The sequence below is a fragment of the Maniola jurtina genome, chromosome 5 (assembly GCF_905333055.1).
Source record: "Maniola jurtina chromosome 5, ilManJurt1.1, whole genome shotgun sequence".
NCBI classification, from domain to species: Eukaryota; Metazoa; Arthropoda; class Insecta; order Lepidoptera; family Nymphalidae; genus Maniola; species Maniola jurtina.
The window spans coordinates 7,512,553-7,527,120 of record NC_060033.1 but is presented as its reverse complement, the minus strand read 5'-3'; the positions used below and the strand labels follow the sequence as shown (position 1 = coordinate 7,527,120).

Below are 14,568 nucleotides of genomic sequence, written 5' to 3'. Positions count from 1 at the left end.
CGCGAATTTCCGCAACGTCCGCCGCTAACAGCTATGAGCTAATAAAACTATCCTATGGCACTGACTTTTTATGCGGTTTTTCTCTGCCAATCTTTCCGCACGTCCAAAGGCGATGATAACATCATGTTATACCACCACGCCATCACTTTCTTGGTGTTCCTACTACAAGTTAAAATTTAAATAATCTATCTTTCTTGAATTTTTTTTAGGTGAATAATATTATTTTTATTGAACGCATTTCAATTTAAAAAAAATATTAATACACCTCAAGTTATGTATTTTGGCGATGGTATTAGGTTACATTATTTATCGCAAATAGTAAGATTTTGATTTCAGTCCTCATTGAAAACTGATACCAAATATTCCAATGTGGCACCGCGAAATTTCTAATAAGTCCGATTGAATAGCTAAGCCTGCAATCCATCTGGGGTTGTAATAGGTGCTAATGATATGTGCAAACGGGGAATCGAACCCGCGGCTTAGCAATCTGTCACTGTTCGCCCATGCGGATACGTATAATGGTCTTATGCGCGATGAGATCAAGAAATTATTGTAGTAGTATGCAATAGCGAGCCAAGACATATTTTTTTTCATATCAAGGTGTAAAGACGTGCATATCTACCCGGAATCTACTTTGGTACTTACCTCCAAAGGGTTAGCCTATATCATTTGGAGGTTTGTAGATATCGGGTACAGTAAGTTGTCTTTAGAAACGAATTAGATAGATTTTATATTTTTTATACCTACAGAGCAAACGAAACGTAAAACTAGAACACTAGCTAAAGGTTGGCATAAATACAAATAGGTACCTTTCTACCGACCTATTTATGCTAGTTATTTTTAGAGGTAGGTATTAATACATAAGATTAGGTATGCTCTATCGTTGTGTTTAAGTCATCGCAATGAACATCGAACTTTGATACAAAGGCTTATTCTAATAAATCTATCACATTCAAAGCCCTGATCTTCATAAATACATAAGAAAATGACAGCAGCATAAGATTTCACTCGTTAAACTATGTATTTTTGTAAAACTCCTAGCTGGAATCGCTGTTTGGAATAAAGAGAGCGAGGAACCAAAAGCTTAATTTGCCATAATCCGTTGAAACAGACAAATCTGTTTACATGCAGCATGCAGTAAGCTGCACTATACAGATTTGTTTCATAGTAAATTAAACATTTGGTTCCTACTTCCTTGTATATCATGAACTTCTGTAAAGTCACGCCTGCTTCTATACAGCATTGTTGCTGCGCTCTTGCATACGAACCTCCAATAAGTTGTATAAACCACAGGGCTTAAAATAACCTCATGAATGTTTCATACTTAGCTGGAAAATTACAAGATGTAACGTACAGTGCATCCAATACACTAAAGTGACTCAAACAAGATTAACCCCTATATTTTTAATCATAAAGATGAAAATATACTAGGTAGATTTGTAAGTGCATGCACATACAGAGAACCTTTGAAACAAAATAGTGCACACTATTTTCGATTTTATTTCAAGTAAAATAGAAATAGTAATCCTGTAATAGTATATTTAGCTGTTGTACGTAGCATGATGCACCAATAAATGTATTCGGTGCATTAGAGAAATTGCGTAAACAACAAGGGGTGGACACGGTTTAGGAAAAAATTGAAATACGTTATAGTGAACACGTGGTGCGGTGGTATCATAAGTCGGGGTTTTTGGTTTGGAATCCGGTTAGGGAAATCAGAATTATTTGAGCTTAAATGATTAGTTTGTAAGTAAGCAAAGTTGATTTTTAACCCCCGACCCAAAAAGAGGGGTGTTATAAGTTTGACGTGTGTATCTGTGTATCTGTGTGTCTGTGTATCTGTGTATCTGTGTATCTGTGTGTCTGTGTATCTGTGTATCTGTGTATCTGTGTATCTGTGTATCTGTCTGTGGCATCGTAGCGCCTAAACGAATGAACCGATTTTAATTTAGATTTTTTTGTTTGAAAGGTGGCTTGATCGAGAGTGTTCTTAGCTATAATCTAAAAAAATTGGTTCAGCCGTTTAAGAGTTATCAGCTCTTTTCTAGTTTTCTTGTAGAAAAGAAGGTTATATAACCGTTAGGTTCATAATATTATGTCAATAGACAAATGCCAAACTGTCAAGATGGACGTTGCCTAAATACACTTCATCCAAGCTAAATACATAATTATTATTTATTTGAAAATGATGTTTTGGAAAACTCAAATACTTTGGATCGTCGGGGGTGTTATAAATTTTTAATTTACACTTGTTATTATATAAATAACGATGACTCTGGCTAATTTCTACTAATAGCATAAAATAAGTACTAATAAGACTTCATGATATACCTACCTACCGTAAAAAATTATACCCTTACGTTGCCATTATGTATTCACAAGTAGGTACTTATCTTAGGAAAATGAAAGGCCTTGAGTCATGACGTGTACCTATTAGACTACAGGCCCATGTTCAAAAATGGATGGGTCATATGAACCACCAGGTGACGTATATAGGACGATATAAGAGCATAAAATAATACGATTCAGCACTATGCCGTCACTTGTAAGCTGTCCAACTGAGTGCTGGTGAGAATTCAAAAGTGCAGGTAGAGTGAGTACATTTTGGTCATATATTTTTATACGGCATTTTTACCATCGATAGATCCATGAAAAATAATAAGAATGCGCGCAGTGCCGTAAAAAAATGGTGCGCCACAAAGTCGGTATTTTTTTTGATTTTCTGACAATTTCCAAGGTGAATTTGGTCATTTCATTCTGTACGGCATTAGTTTCATACTGTTTCAATACAGCCTCTAATCCATTATTCCACAACGCCGTACAAAAATCATGCGACAAGGGGAAAAAATCGAGGGTTGCAACTCCCTCTCTTTCCGTGTTCCGGGGGGTGATTTGAAAAAGTACGGCTTTGGTTCCAAAACATTATTTAGCACTTAAAAGTACTATTAAAAATAATGCCGTATAAAATTTATTGTTCATTTGAATGTATATCAATAATTATCTTAATTTCATGGTATACTTGATTTTTAAAGCTGTAAAATCATTTGACTCTATACGGCAACTTTTTTTTAACATGATATTGTAAAATACTATTGTTATATAGTATTGCCGTTCAAAAGAAACTGTTCTGAAAAAAGTTATAGAGAAATACAAAAACTGAAATTTTTCAAATTATTGCAAAAGTTTAAATATTCATAGATTAATAAAATATAGCAATTTTCTACACTTTTCCCTTGTTTTAAATAGTATTAAAATAAATAAATTAGGAAAAAATTATGCCGTACATTTTAATGCAGACCATATCTTTTAGGCTGATGAAAATGACGCTACCATTTTAAGGGTGTAGTACTTTTTGGTCATCTGATACTGTACGGCATTAACATATTTTTGAACAGAACAATTGATAATATGATAAAATCACTATGCCGTCTAACTGAAGTGAACGTGTGTGTATATAATATCCACATCCCCTACAAACCTTTGGACCAACGAAAATGTACGGCATGTAAAAAAATATTATCTATGCATAAAACACTTTCAAAATAAATTAATTTTATATTGTTTCAAATCATCCCCCGGACCACGGAAAGAGAGGGGGTTGCTACCCTCGATTTTTTCCCCTTGTCGCATGATTATTGTACGGCGTTGTGGAATAATGGATTAGAGGCTGTATTGAAACAGTATGAAACTAATGCCGTACAGAATGAAATGACCAAATTCACCTTGGAAATTGTCAGAAAATCAAAAAAATTACCGACTTTGTGGCGCACCATTTTTTTACGGCACTGCGCGCATTCTTATTATTTTTTATGGATCTATCGATGGTAAAAATGCCGTATAAAAATATATGACCAAAATGTACTCACTCTACCTGCACTTTTGAATTCTCACCAGCACTCAGTTGGACAGCTTACAAGTGACGGCATAGTGCTGAATCGTATTATTTTATGCTCTTATATCGTCCTATATACGTCACCTGGTGGTTCATATGACCCATCCATTTTTGAACATGGGCCTGTAGTCTATATATACCTACATCGTTGAGGCAGCCGGCTGGATGGTGCAAATAGATTGTTATGTCATTTTTATTATTACTATTATTTTTATTACTATGCCACATAATCATCAACATCATCATCATCCCAAACATAAACCCAAAGACGTCCACTGCATGGACATAGGTTTCTTGTAGGGATTTCTATTGTCCAAGCTAATTGTGCCGGCTAAATCCAGCGGCTCCCTGCGACTCATTTGATGTCGTCTGACCACCTAGTGGGGTCTATTAATAAATTGACCACATAATAACAAGATATTATTTTGTGCTGGATAGGTTTTTATTCTAAGTGCGATATTTACTCATGTGCCTATACTTACTGTACATTACTCGTTCCAGCAATGCGCGGGACTTTCATTGCTTTTATACATGGCATAATATTGTTCTTCCTATATCAAATCTTTGAAAAGAGTAACCGCCGAGTTTCTTGCTGGTTTTTCTCGGTAGAAAAGGCATTCCGAATCGGTGGTAGATGCTTTTCACGATTTAAAAGAACTTATAAAAGTCTAATTAAATAAAAATATTTTGAATTTGAATTTATGCTAATCTCCTTCCTATACTTTTTTGGTAGACCGTACCTACCTATACCTACTTTGCAATAATGACCTGAATGATTTTTAGAAAATGTCTGATTTCCTGTCTCATGTTTAGTTAAAAGTATTCCTATGTCGTTCATTAGGTAGAATGAAAACACTGCCGGCCATTGTGTTTAGTCATACCATGACCAACGTCTTTTCCTACCTATTTCTACCAAAAACACGAATTTGAAACACTTAGAAAGTAACACTCAAAGTGCTTTGTCCTTTCCACTGAAAATGAGACGAACGGAGTGAAACACAGACGTGAATGCTTCAGCCAGTCCCATTACTGAGAGATGACATCAAGAAATTATCACTTCATCTATCAATAATCTGATTGAGTCAATTAGCTACAGGGACGCAAGCTACCTCGGTACCAAACATACAAATCAGTTAAGCGGATGGGTTTTTAGGAATCCCGTGGGAACTCTTTGGTTTTCCGGGATAAGAAGTAGCCTATGTCCGTCCCCGGGATATAAGCTAAACTGTTGGGCCGTGAAAAGGTAGCAGACAGATAGACAGACATACTTTCGCATCTATAATATTATACTTAGTATGGATATGGATTGCGCTGATATAAGTAAGTAGCTATTTTTAACGGATTCCACCTATAGGTAAATACTTAGAGCGCAACGTATCCTCTCGTATTCTTGATGAGAAATCCTGGACTAATTTATGAAAAAAAATACTTAGCAATCAGTGCAGACTGCTGCCAGAAGCGGAAACTTAAACGCGCCTAAAGATTTCACTTCAAAAAAATATTTATTATAGCTCGACATGTTTAACACAAACAAACCATAATTATTTAAAACTGTTAAGAGAACTGCTTCATCAGTGGCTCATTTCATATGTCACGTGTCGGATCCGTCACGGTGCAGTTCCCACGCCGCGCCTGCCGCGTTTGCGATCCGTGTCGTGAGGTGTAGGGCGTGGAAAACAGAATACACATGAAGTATGCTTCATTCCAACCAGCCAGAGTTGGTTTGTTAAGTTTCTCTACGTGATCAAATCAGAAATAAGGAGATCGATCAGTTATAATAATAACCAGATCGCAGATGATTTGATTATTGAGACATTACAACCACACAGATAAAACGCACAGGTCTAAAACACAGCTGATTGATTCTGGAAAAGTTGTATCAATGATCATTATTATTATCAATCATTATTATCATTACAGTCTCAATTGCCGCAATTGGCTGCCTCGGTGGTATTTTTGCTGCAACAAAATATAATAATGCATCTCAGCCAATAGCAACAGAGTGTCGGCTGTCAAATAACAGCAGTAGGATTCCCTTTTAATGGGACCCTTAAATTATAGTTCTCCAAGAGCGCTGTTCACTTTTTCATGCTTAGTGTACGTGTTCACTTTCTAATACCGACTTGTGCTTGCGCCACGTCACATCAGTGATTTAAGTTTTTTTTCGTTTTAGATAACTCAACGACCTATACAACTTTTGACATATCTGTATACGCCACATTATATAAAGTTTCTTTTTAGTGCGAAAAATGTTAATAGGCTTTTACACCTAACGTAATGTCAGACTGTAAGCAGGGTCAGAGCTTCAGTGTGAATGTGCATTTTCCGTTTAGGTTTACAGTGTGAATGCAGGAAATTGGAATGTTGAGCAGGAATGAACAGTGGATACAGGAAAAATGCATTCACACTATACTGACAATACACCGTAACTACGTAGCTAGACTGTTTCCGTAACGCATAGCGGCGTAGTAGGTACCTACTAATATAATAGCTACTGATAGGTAGTGATAATAGTCTGCCACCTAGAGTCAGCGACTACCACCATCATCAATCTTTACCGGCCCACTACTGTACAGTACCTTACACACATACATACGTTATACTTATAACACCCCTCTTTTTACGTCAGAAGTTAAAAATGGTAGAGCACGCTTCATACAGCTCCCAGTTTCGCACAAACAATATGTTTTTTGATTACGTTCTCACGAACAACATTTTACATGGATTCAATGAGGTGCCTATATTTATTATGGTAATGATTTTAGACTTCTGGCAGGCTAGACTAGTGGATCAAAGTATTTATTTTTATTATTTTCCCCTATTTACCTAACTTAAAAACGCATAAAACGCGGAGCAAGAATTATAATAATTTATAGTTATATATTCTACAGAAATGTAATAGGTAAGACAATGTTCAGAATCGTTCTGAAACAATAGCTAAAATAAAATAAAAACAATCGAATTTCAAAACAGATACCTACTGCCATTGGACGCCGCGAACAATGGTGGACTTTCAAACGTCAGATTCAACGGCAGATAACTTCGCCTCCACAATGATAAATCGATTAAAAATGTCTTTATTTTTTCGAAGACAGAAACCAAAGGAATCTAGACTTTATTGTGGACAATGTAAACTCTTACAAACAGTGTTGCGTTTTCATCTTACCGAAACGTAAAGATAAAATCTCGGCTATCGGCGGCCTTTGTAGACTTTAAACACTTACAGTCTTATTCATAAAAATCCCTTATTATAGGTTTAAAACGTTCATTAGCTAAAATGCTCATTAGGCCTATTAAACGTTTCATAACTTTCTTTATTCATATAGGTTCAATAAACCTCTCACAACTAAATTCTCGCTATAAGCTAGTTTCGCTTTGTTATGTTGTCGTTCTGATGAATTCATAGACAAAATTGCAAAAAAACTGGGCTCTACACAGAAAAGTGACGCAGGTGTGACATGTTTTCGGTCAATTGTCTGAGTTCTGGAGGATAGTTAGGTATTATCGTTCGGAGTTTTGTTCCGATTTATTTAATTAAAAATGGAAACAGGAAGGAATTTAGAAATTAGCATTAGATTTTATTATACTATTTAAAAAAAACATGTATAGTAAAAGTATGTATTAGATACAGTATTTGGATATTCATGGAATAAAATCCTTTTTTTTTAATTGAAAATATTACAATAAAACTTAAAACTAGCCATATTCTAATTACTACCTATACAAATCATGCCCGTGTGGAATGGTGCCGAGAATACTGGCTGCATTTCCACGCTTGACAGCCAGGCTGATCCGTTGCGCAAAAAATGAGCCAGCCCTTTTTTTACCCAAATCCTTCTCGGTTTATGTAGTTAGGTACTGAGCTGCATCACCGCCATATTTCTTACGCTAAAAGAAATCACACACTTATTGTAAAGGAATGATTACATGAAAAGAAACTTCGAAATTAAGTAGGAACTTTTAGGTACCTGCTTCACGACGTCCCTAGCATCTTATGGCAGTTAAAACTTGCAACTCTGGTTAAGTAACACAGCCTCTCGAATCCAGAATAAATAACGTTCAAATAATAATTACAATGCAATGACACTAGAATCAACCAAAACAAAATAACCTCACATCTTGCATATATCAAACAAATTATCAGCTGTTAAGACAAGACGCCGGCCATGTTGTTCTTTAATAAGAGTTTATAGTAGGGTTCAGCCTGTTATAAGTTATGGAGCTGTTATTGAACACTTTTAGCACTATTGAACGTTTATGAATAAAGTTTTTGAGAACTTTGCTTAAAACAAGCTAATAAAGCTTCTACAAATTTTTATGAATAAGACTGTAAAACTTTTATGAATTTATTCGAATTTCAGTTATGATATGTTGATAAACATGTCACTATTTTCCGTTATGTAAAAAATAGTAACATTATGGCAATGTAAGGCACTGGGTTGTCTAATAAATATTATGTACATCTATATTATTAATTAATAGTACTATAATTTATAGGTATTTTGGAATGAAAAAATTAGGCTCAGTTTTTCACTATTATCAATTTATATTAAGTACTAAATATACATTACAATAATATATAATTTATAGGAATAATGATAATTTACAATATTTGACAAATAATATTATGATTTTTTTTTTAACATTATATTATATATAGGTACCAAAAAAAAATACACTATCCATACATATTATAAAAATTCTTTATTACTTAATACCAATCAACATTTAATTAACCACCCACTAGATTTGGTAGCCAAATATATATTATAAAATAAGAAAAGGTCAATGTTTTTATGTTATTTGTGCATCGTAGAAAAGGCAAATCGAGAACAGTATATGTACATGAAAAGCTTAAACGGATAAGTATTACTTAAGGTTTGTAATTCACATTCTGCGCTTAATTTTACTGTCCTCCGCAGCAAGCTCAACAAATAAGTATCCACTCCTTCTATTAAACACTGATAACATAAAAATATCTAGCTCATAGTTTAATGGAAACGAGAATTAACGTTTTGCATGTGCCCCATGGTAGTATCAGTTTTATGATAAAGATCACTACCTGAACCACCTGATCCGCTACTGTAACCACCCGATCCACTACCATGACCAGCCGGTCCACTGCCATAACCACCCGATTCACTGCCAAGACCACCCGATCCACTGAAATAACCACCCGATCCACTACCATGACCACCCGATCCACTGCCATAACCACCCGATCCACTACCATGACCACCAGAACCGCTTATATAACCACTAGCTCCACTGGAACCACCCGATCCACTACCATAACCACTTGCTCCACTTGATCCTAATCCACCTACACCACTTCCACTCGATCCTTCCCTATATCCTTCAGACCCTTGTCCTCTTAAGCCGCCTACTCCTCTATACCCTGTACCTCTTGCATCTCCTGCACTTCCAGAACCTGATCCATAACCTCCTGCACTTCCTGAACCCAACCCATAACCTCCTGCACTTCCTGAACCTGATCCATACCCTCCTGAACCTCTTAAGCCACTAGAGCCTTCTCTATATCCTTCAGATCCGTGCCCGCTTAGACTGCTGACCCCACTATGCCCTGAGCTGCCACTATAACTTCCAGCACCACTTAATCCACTACCATAACCTCCTGCCCTTCCTGCGCCTGAACCATAACTTTCTACACTTCCTGCACCTGAACCATAACCTCCTGCACTTCCTGCGCCGGACCCATAACCTCCTACTCCACCGGCACCTGATCCATATCCTCCTGCACTTCCTGCACCGGACCCATAACCGCCTGCACTACCTGCACCTGATCCATAACCTGAACCTAAGCTTCCTCTATGTCCTTCAGATCCTTGCCCTCTGAGACCGCCGGCACTATTTTGAGCTGAATTTCCACTATATCCACCAGCGCCTCCTAAGCTACTACTTTCACTACTACCATAATCTTCTGTGCTGCCTAAACCACTGGCCCCACCATGTGACCCCAAGTTTGCTGCCTGACTTTGGCTTTCACTTTCACCAACATTCATGCTTCTAGAAAATGGATAATGCTGGGATTGTATACCACGATGATGATATTTAGATAACAAGACGTGATGATAAGGGTTTGGTAGACCCTGTGGATGTCGTTGCATAGATAGTAAACCATATCTTCGTCTTGCATCAGATAATGCCTTTATTTCTTGTTCCGTAAGCCCATTATGGTCCACACCTAGCCCTAGTAAATTGAAATTTTTTGAACTGGCAACTGATTGCGAAACTCCTTTCGAGCCATAACCACCACTCGATCCACTTCCATGACTACTGGAACCAACTAAACCTGAACCCCTTAATTCTCCTGCACCTCCGACACCTGATCCATAACCTCCTGCAGTTCCTGCACCTGATCCATAGCCTCCTGCATTTCCTGCACCTGAACCATAACCTGCTGCACTTCCTGCACCTGATCCATATCCTCCTGAGCTTCCTGAACCTGATCCATAACCTCCTGAGCTTCCTGAACCTGACCCATAACCTCCAGCACTTCCTGCACCTGAACCATAACCTGCTGCACTTCCTGCACCTGATCCATATCCTCCTGAGCGTCCTGAACCTGATCCATAACCTCCTGAGCTTCCTGAACCTGATCCATAACCTCCTGCACTTCCAGCACCTGATCCATAACCTCCTGCACTTCCTGCACCAGATCCATAACTTCCTGCATTTCCTGCACCTGATCCATAACCTCCTGCACTTCCAGCACCAGATCCATAACCTCCTGCACTTCCTGCACCAGATCCATAACTTCCTGCATTTCCTGCACCTGATCCATAACCTCCTGCACTTCCAGCACCAGATCCATAACCTCCTGCACTTCCTGCACCAGATCCATAACTTCCTGCATTTCCTGCACCTGATCCATAACCTCCTGCACTTCCAGCACCAGATCCATAACCTCCTGCACTTCCAGCACCAGATCCATAACTTCCTGCACCTGATCCATAACCTCCTGCACTTTCTGAACCTGATCCATAACCTCCTGCACCTTCGGCGCCAGATTCATAACCTTCTGCACCTGATCCACTCATACCACTAGCACTTCCATAGCCAAAACCTTCTCTATATTCTTCAGATTCTTGACCATGATAGCCACCTGCGTCTCCTAAGCCACTAGTACCGCTAGAACCACTCGAACTACTACCATAACCTCCAGCGTTTCCTGAACCTGATCCATAACCTCCTGCACTTCCTGAACCTGATCCATAACCTCCTGCACTTCCTGCACCTGATGCATAGCTTCCCACACCCGATCCACTCAAACTACCGGCACCAGACCCGTATGCTGCACTGCCTCGATATTCTTCACTCGAACTGCCATATCCGCTCGACCCACTCGAACCACTACCAGAACTGCTTAGCCCGCTTGATCCGCCTGCACCGCTTGAACCACCGGTACTACCATAGCCTCCTGATCCATGGAACCCACTTCCACCGTGGCCACTTGCTTCACTGCTTGAGCCGTGTAAACCACTTGAACCTGAACCACTCAGGCTACTCAGTCCGGCAGATTGTGACAATTGGCCACCTGCATTCGAGTTGCGTCTGTGACCGTTTGCAAACGCGCAGAGTAAAAATATCAAGTAGATTGGTGCCATCGCGGAGATAAACCTTTAACAAGTAATAATGTAACTTAATTAACATGATAATAAGCAAAACATTTTCATCTAATAAGTACTACAATTTATATAATATGTTGATGTAGAATTGATTTTATATACCGACTAATTCATATTTTCATAAATGTTACACGTACCTACAATATTACTAATGCAAAAATGTGTCTGTCAGTTTAACTGTTTGTCACCTTTTAACCGCCCATCCTACTTATAAACCAATTTCGACAGTAGGTAGGTACGGAGATAGCTTACATCTCCGGTCACCTGATACCGTAATAAAAAGAAGCAGGCCATCAGGCCTGCTTCTTTTTATTACGTAAAGTTAAAAAGTTACCATGCGATTTAAAAACTTAAGTCCACGCAGATCAGTTGCGGGCGTAAATAAATATAATTAGTTAATATATATCAGGTCTTTCAAAATCACTGGATTCAAAACGATTCTAGTAACATGCTAAAGAAGATGGGTATCGAATCGAAAAATGTGTTCTGGGCACCCTGCCTCGTTACAGTGATTTGGATGATATTTTTGTTTTATAAATTTTATATTTAAGTATTTTTAACATTTGTGAAAATCTGTATTATTACTTTCTCAATAAAAAATAAACAGTGTTTTGAAACTGAAAAAAAAAATCGAAAAATTAATGTTATCAGGATCAAGAGGTATCAAGAAATATAAAGGAAGTAGGTAAGGTTACCTACTTTTGTTGATATTAGGGGAGACCGAGGCGAGGGGATGGGAAACACATATTATATTAGGTACTAAAACACTACTAAGTACCTATAGGTCTGCGTGGTGGATGTAAGGTCTGCTAATCCGCGGGAACTCTACATATACATTATTTAATATTAGTGTGATAGTGTGATTGCTTCAGAACTGCTCGATAGTTAACAGTATAAATAAATGCACTATACTTCATCGCAAATACGTTATTCCATTAGTAGGACCAAGTTGGGACAGTAAAAATAAGTACCTAGGTATATTATTATCAATTTAATTTTGCTATGTCGTTTATCAATCACGTCTAACGGCTGTCACAGTGATAACATTATAATAATGATTATTATAGTAATATACCTAATATTCAAGGAGCTTTAAATAACATTGCAATATTTAACCGATAAGGGGAATTAAATTAAATTAAATTTAACTCAAATGAGTACATTATTATTTATTAGCTAGTATCTATTATTATGCATTATCTATTACCTAGATTAAAATCGCGGGAAATAGGTACATATTTATATATTTTCCGAGATTTCATTCGCGTGAAATTAGATTTTTATAAAATCTCGAGTGTCACTCCTTTTAGATACTTATATCAATGTGTGTCTATCTTACCTGCCTGTGAAAATTCCTTTCCCTTTCTTATCGAAACTATAACTATAACTTCAAACTATAACGATGGACTTTCATACAAATCACCCCCTATTTAATCCACTTGAGGGTAGAATTTCGAAAAATCGAGAAACACCTAAGTACCTATTCCTTTATTTTCAACTGAAAGCCTAACTAAACCTTTCTATGGATTGAGGGATTGAACATTCAAATTTTCATACAATTAATATCAAACTACACTAACTACATAATACCTATACTGTATAGTCTATACAGTTAGTTAGGTAACTCTTTATACCTATAGTATTACAGAGGATTGAATTTTGAAAAATCCTTTCTATTGCGGATTGCTACGTCATAATAGCTAATCTGTGTGTCCGATCCGTCTAGTGGTCTGTGCTGTGCATTTATAGATCGGACAGTCAGTCGCTCACGTTTTTTTTTATATATTTAGACGAATAAATGGTCTACATTAATTAATCCCTATCAATTTAGTTTTTAAACAATTCGTTCAGATGTAAGTAACGAATATTAGGTATATGAAGTTGATATTCAATGGAAGTTGAGTCGTTATTCAGTCGTTATTTACCTTAGCGGTTATTTATTTCCCATAAACAGTGGTAGCCTAGTGGTTAAGATATCGGGAGGTCCGAAGTGCGATCCCGGGCATGCACCTCTAACATTTCAGACTGATGTGCGTTATAAGAAATTACATGTCATTTTCTATAACGATGAAGTAAAGATTCTGAGAAAACCTGCATGCTTGAGAATTGGGTATTTTCCTACTTTTGAATTTGATAAATATTATTACTTTATTATAAACTAGGATAAAAATAATGACGTACGCTGAAAAAAATATTAAAGTCCAACAAAGATTTACAAAGTTACAGGCATTGTAATTTTGAAGTGGGAGGGTCTTCTATCCTTTTCTCGCCAAACGAAAATTTGTATGAAACCGCAGGAAGCTACTATGGCATTAGCACGGAGTGACGTCAAAATGCTATTATCGCTATCTCTGTCTAATCTGAAATATTTAAATGCTTATAACTTTTTGTTATTTGATCGATTTTATTAGTTTTTTTCAGTTAACGTCATTATTTTTATCCTAGTTTATAATAAAGTAATAAAAAAATTTGAGTAAAATACCCTATTCACCATAATGTTCTCAAGGGTAGGTATGTGAAGTCCGCCAATCAACACTTGGCCAGCGTGGTAGACTACGGCCAAACCCTTCTCATTCAGAGAGGAGACCGTGCTTAGTAATAATATTTTGCTTAGGATTGATGATGATGATGACAATAATTTACGTTAGTAAATAGGTGATGTAAAATTCTTACCTCTATCTCCCAAGTTCAAATGGCTGCGATGGCGAAATGTACGTTTATTTCGGAAACTTCCCTTTTTATACTTCCATTAAAATGCATATCAGAATTTTTTGACACACGTTTAATTTATAGCAAATAAATACGATGTAGCAAATTAATTATAACAACAAATCATGAAATGATATTAGAAAATTCCATATTAATTCCTTTCCAATATCACCGTGAAAATTTGCGTGGCAACTGATGTTTTAGGGTTCCTTATTTCAAAAGGTGGAAAGATTGTCCATCCATCTGTCTGTCTCTCAAAGCACTTTTTCTCAGAAACGCGTAAAGATACCTATTTGAAATTAATATCAAAGTTTTTAC

The 14,568-nt window shown here is 37.0% G+C and overlaps 1 protein-coding gene across 49 annotated transcripts; it reads right to left on the bottom strand.

Moving 5' to 3' along the window:
• Positions 1-8,807: 8,807 nt before the first annotated feature.
• On the bottom strand, positions 8,808-14,282 carry LOC123865224 (glycine-rich cell wall structural protein-like). Of its 49 annotated transcripts, none has more exons than XM_045906130.1 (8): positions 14,215-14,275; positions 11,091-11,533; positions 10,509-10,940; positions 10,431-10,448; positions 9,843-10,340; positions 9,687-9,800; positions 9,165-9,587; positions 8,808-9,125 (listed from the first exon to the last, which is right to left on the bottom strand). In XM_045906130.1, exons 2-8 carry the CDS (start codon positions 11,518-11,520, stop codon positions 8,884-8,886), a joined length of 2,157 nt encoding a protein of 718 aa, XP_045762086.1. In that variant the 5' UTR covers positions 11,521-11,533; positions 14,215-14,275; the 3' UTR covers positions 8,808-8,883. The 49 variants fall into 49 exon arrangements, with proteins under 49 accessions (XP_045762086.1, XP_045762080.1, XP_045762100.1 ...); XM_045906124.1 differs by having other exon boundaries at positions 9,843-10,448; positions 10,509-10,562; positions 10,599-10,940; XM_045906144.1 differs by having other exon boundaries at positions 10,779-10,940.
• Positions 14,283-14,568: the final 286 nt, after the last annotated feature.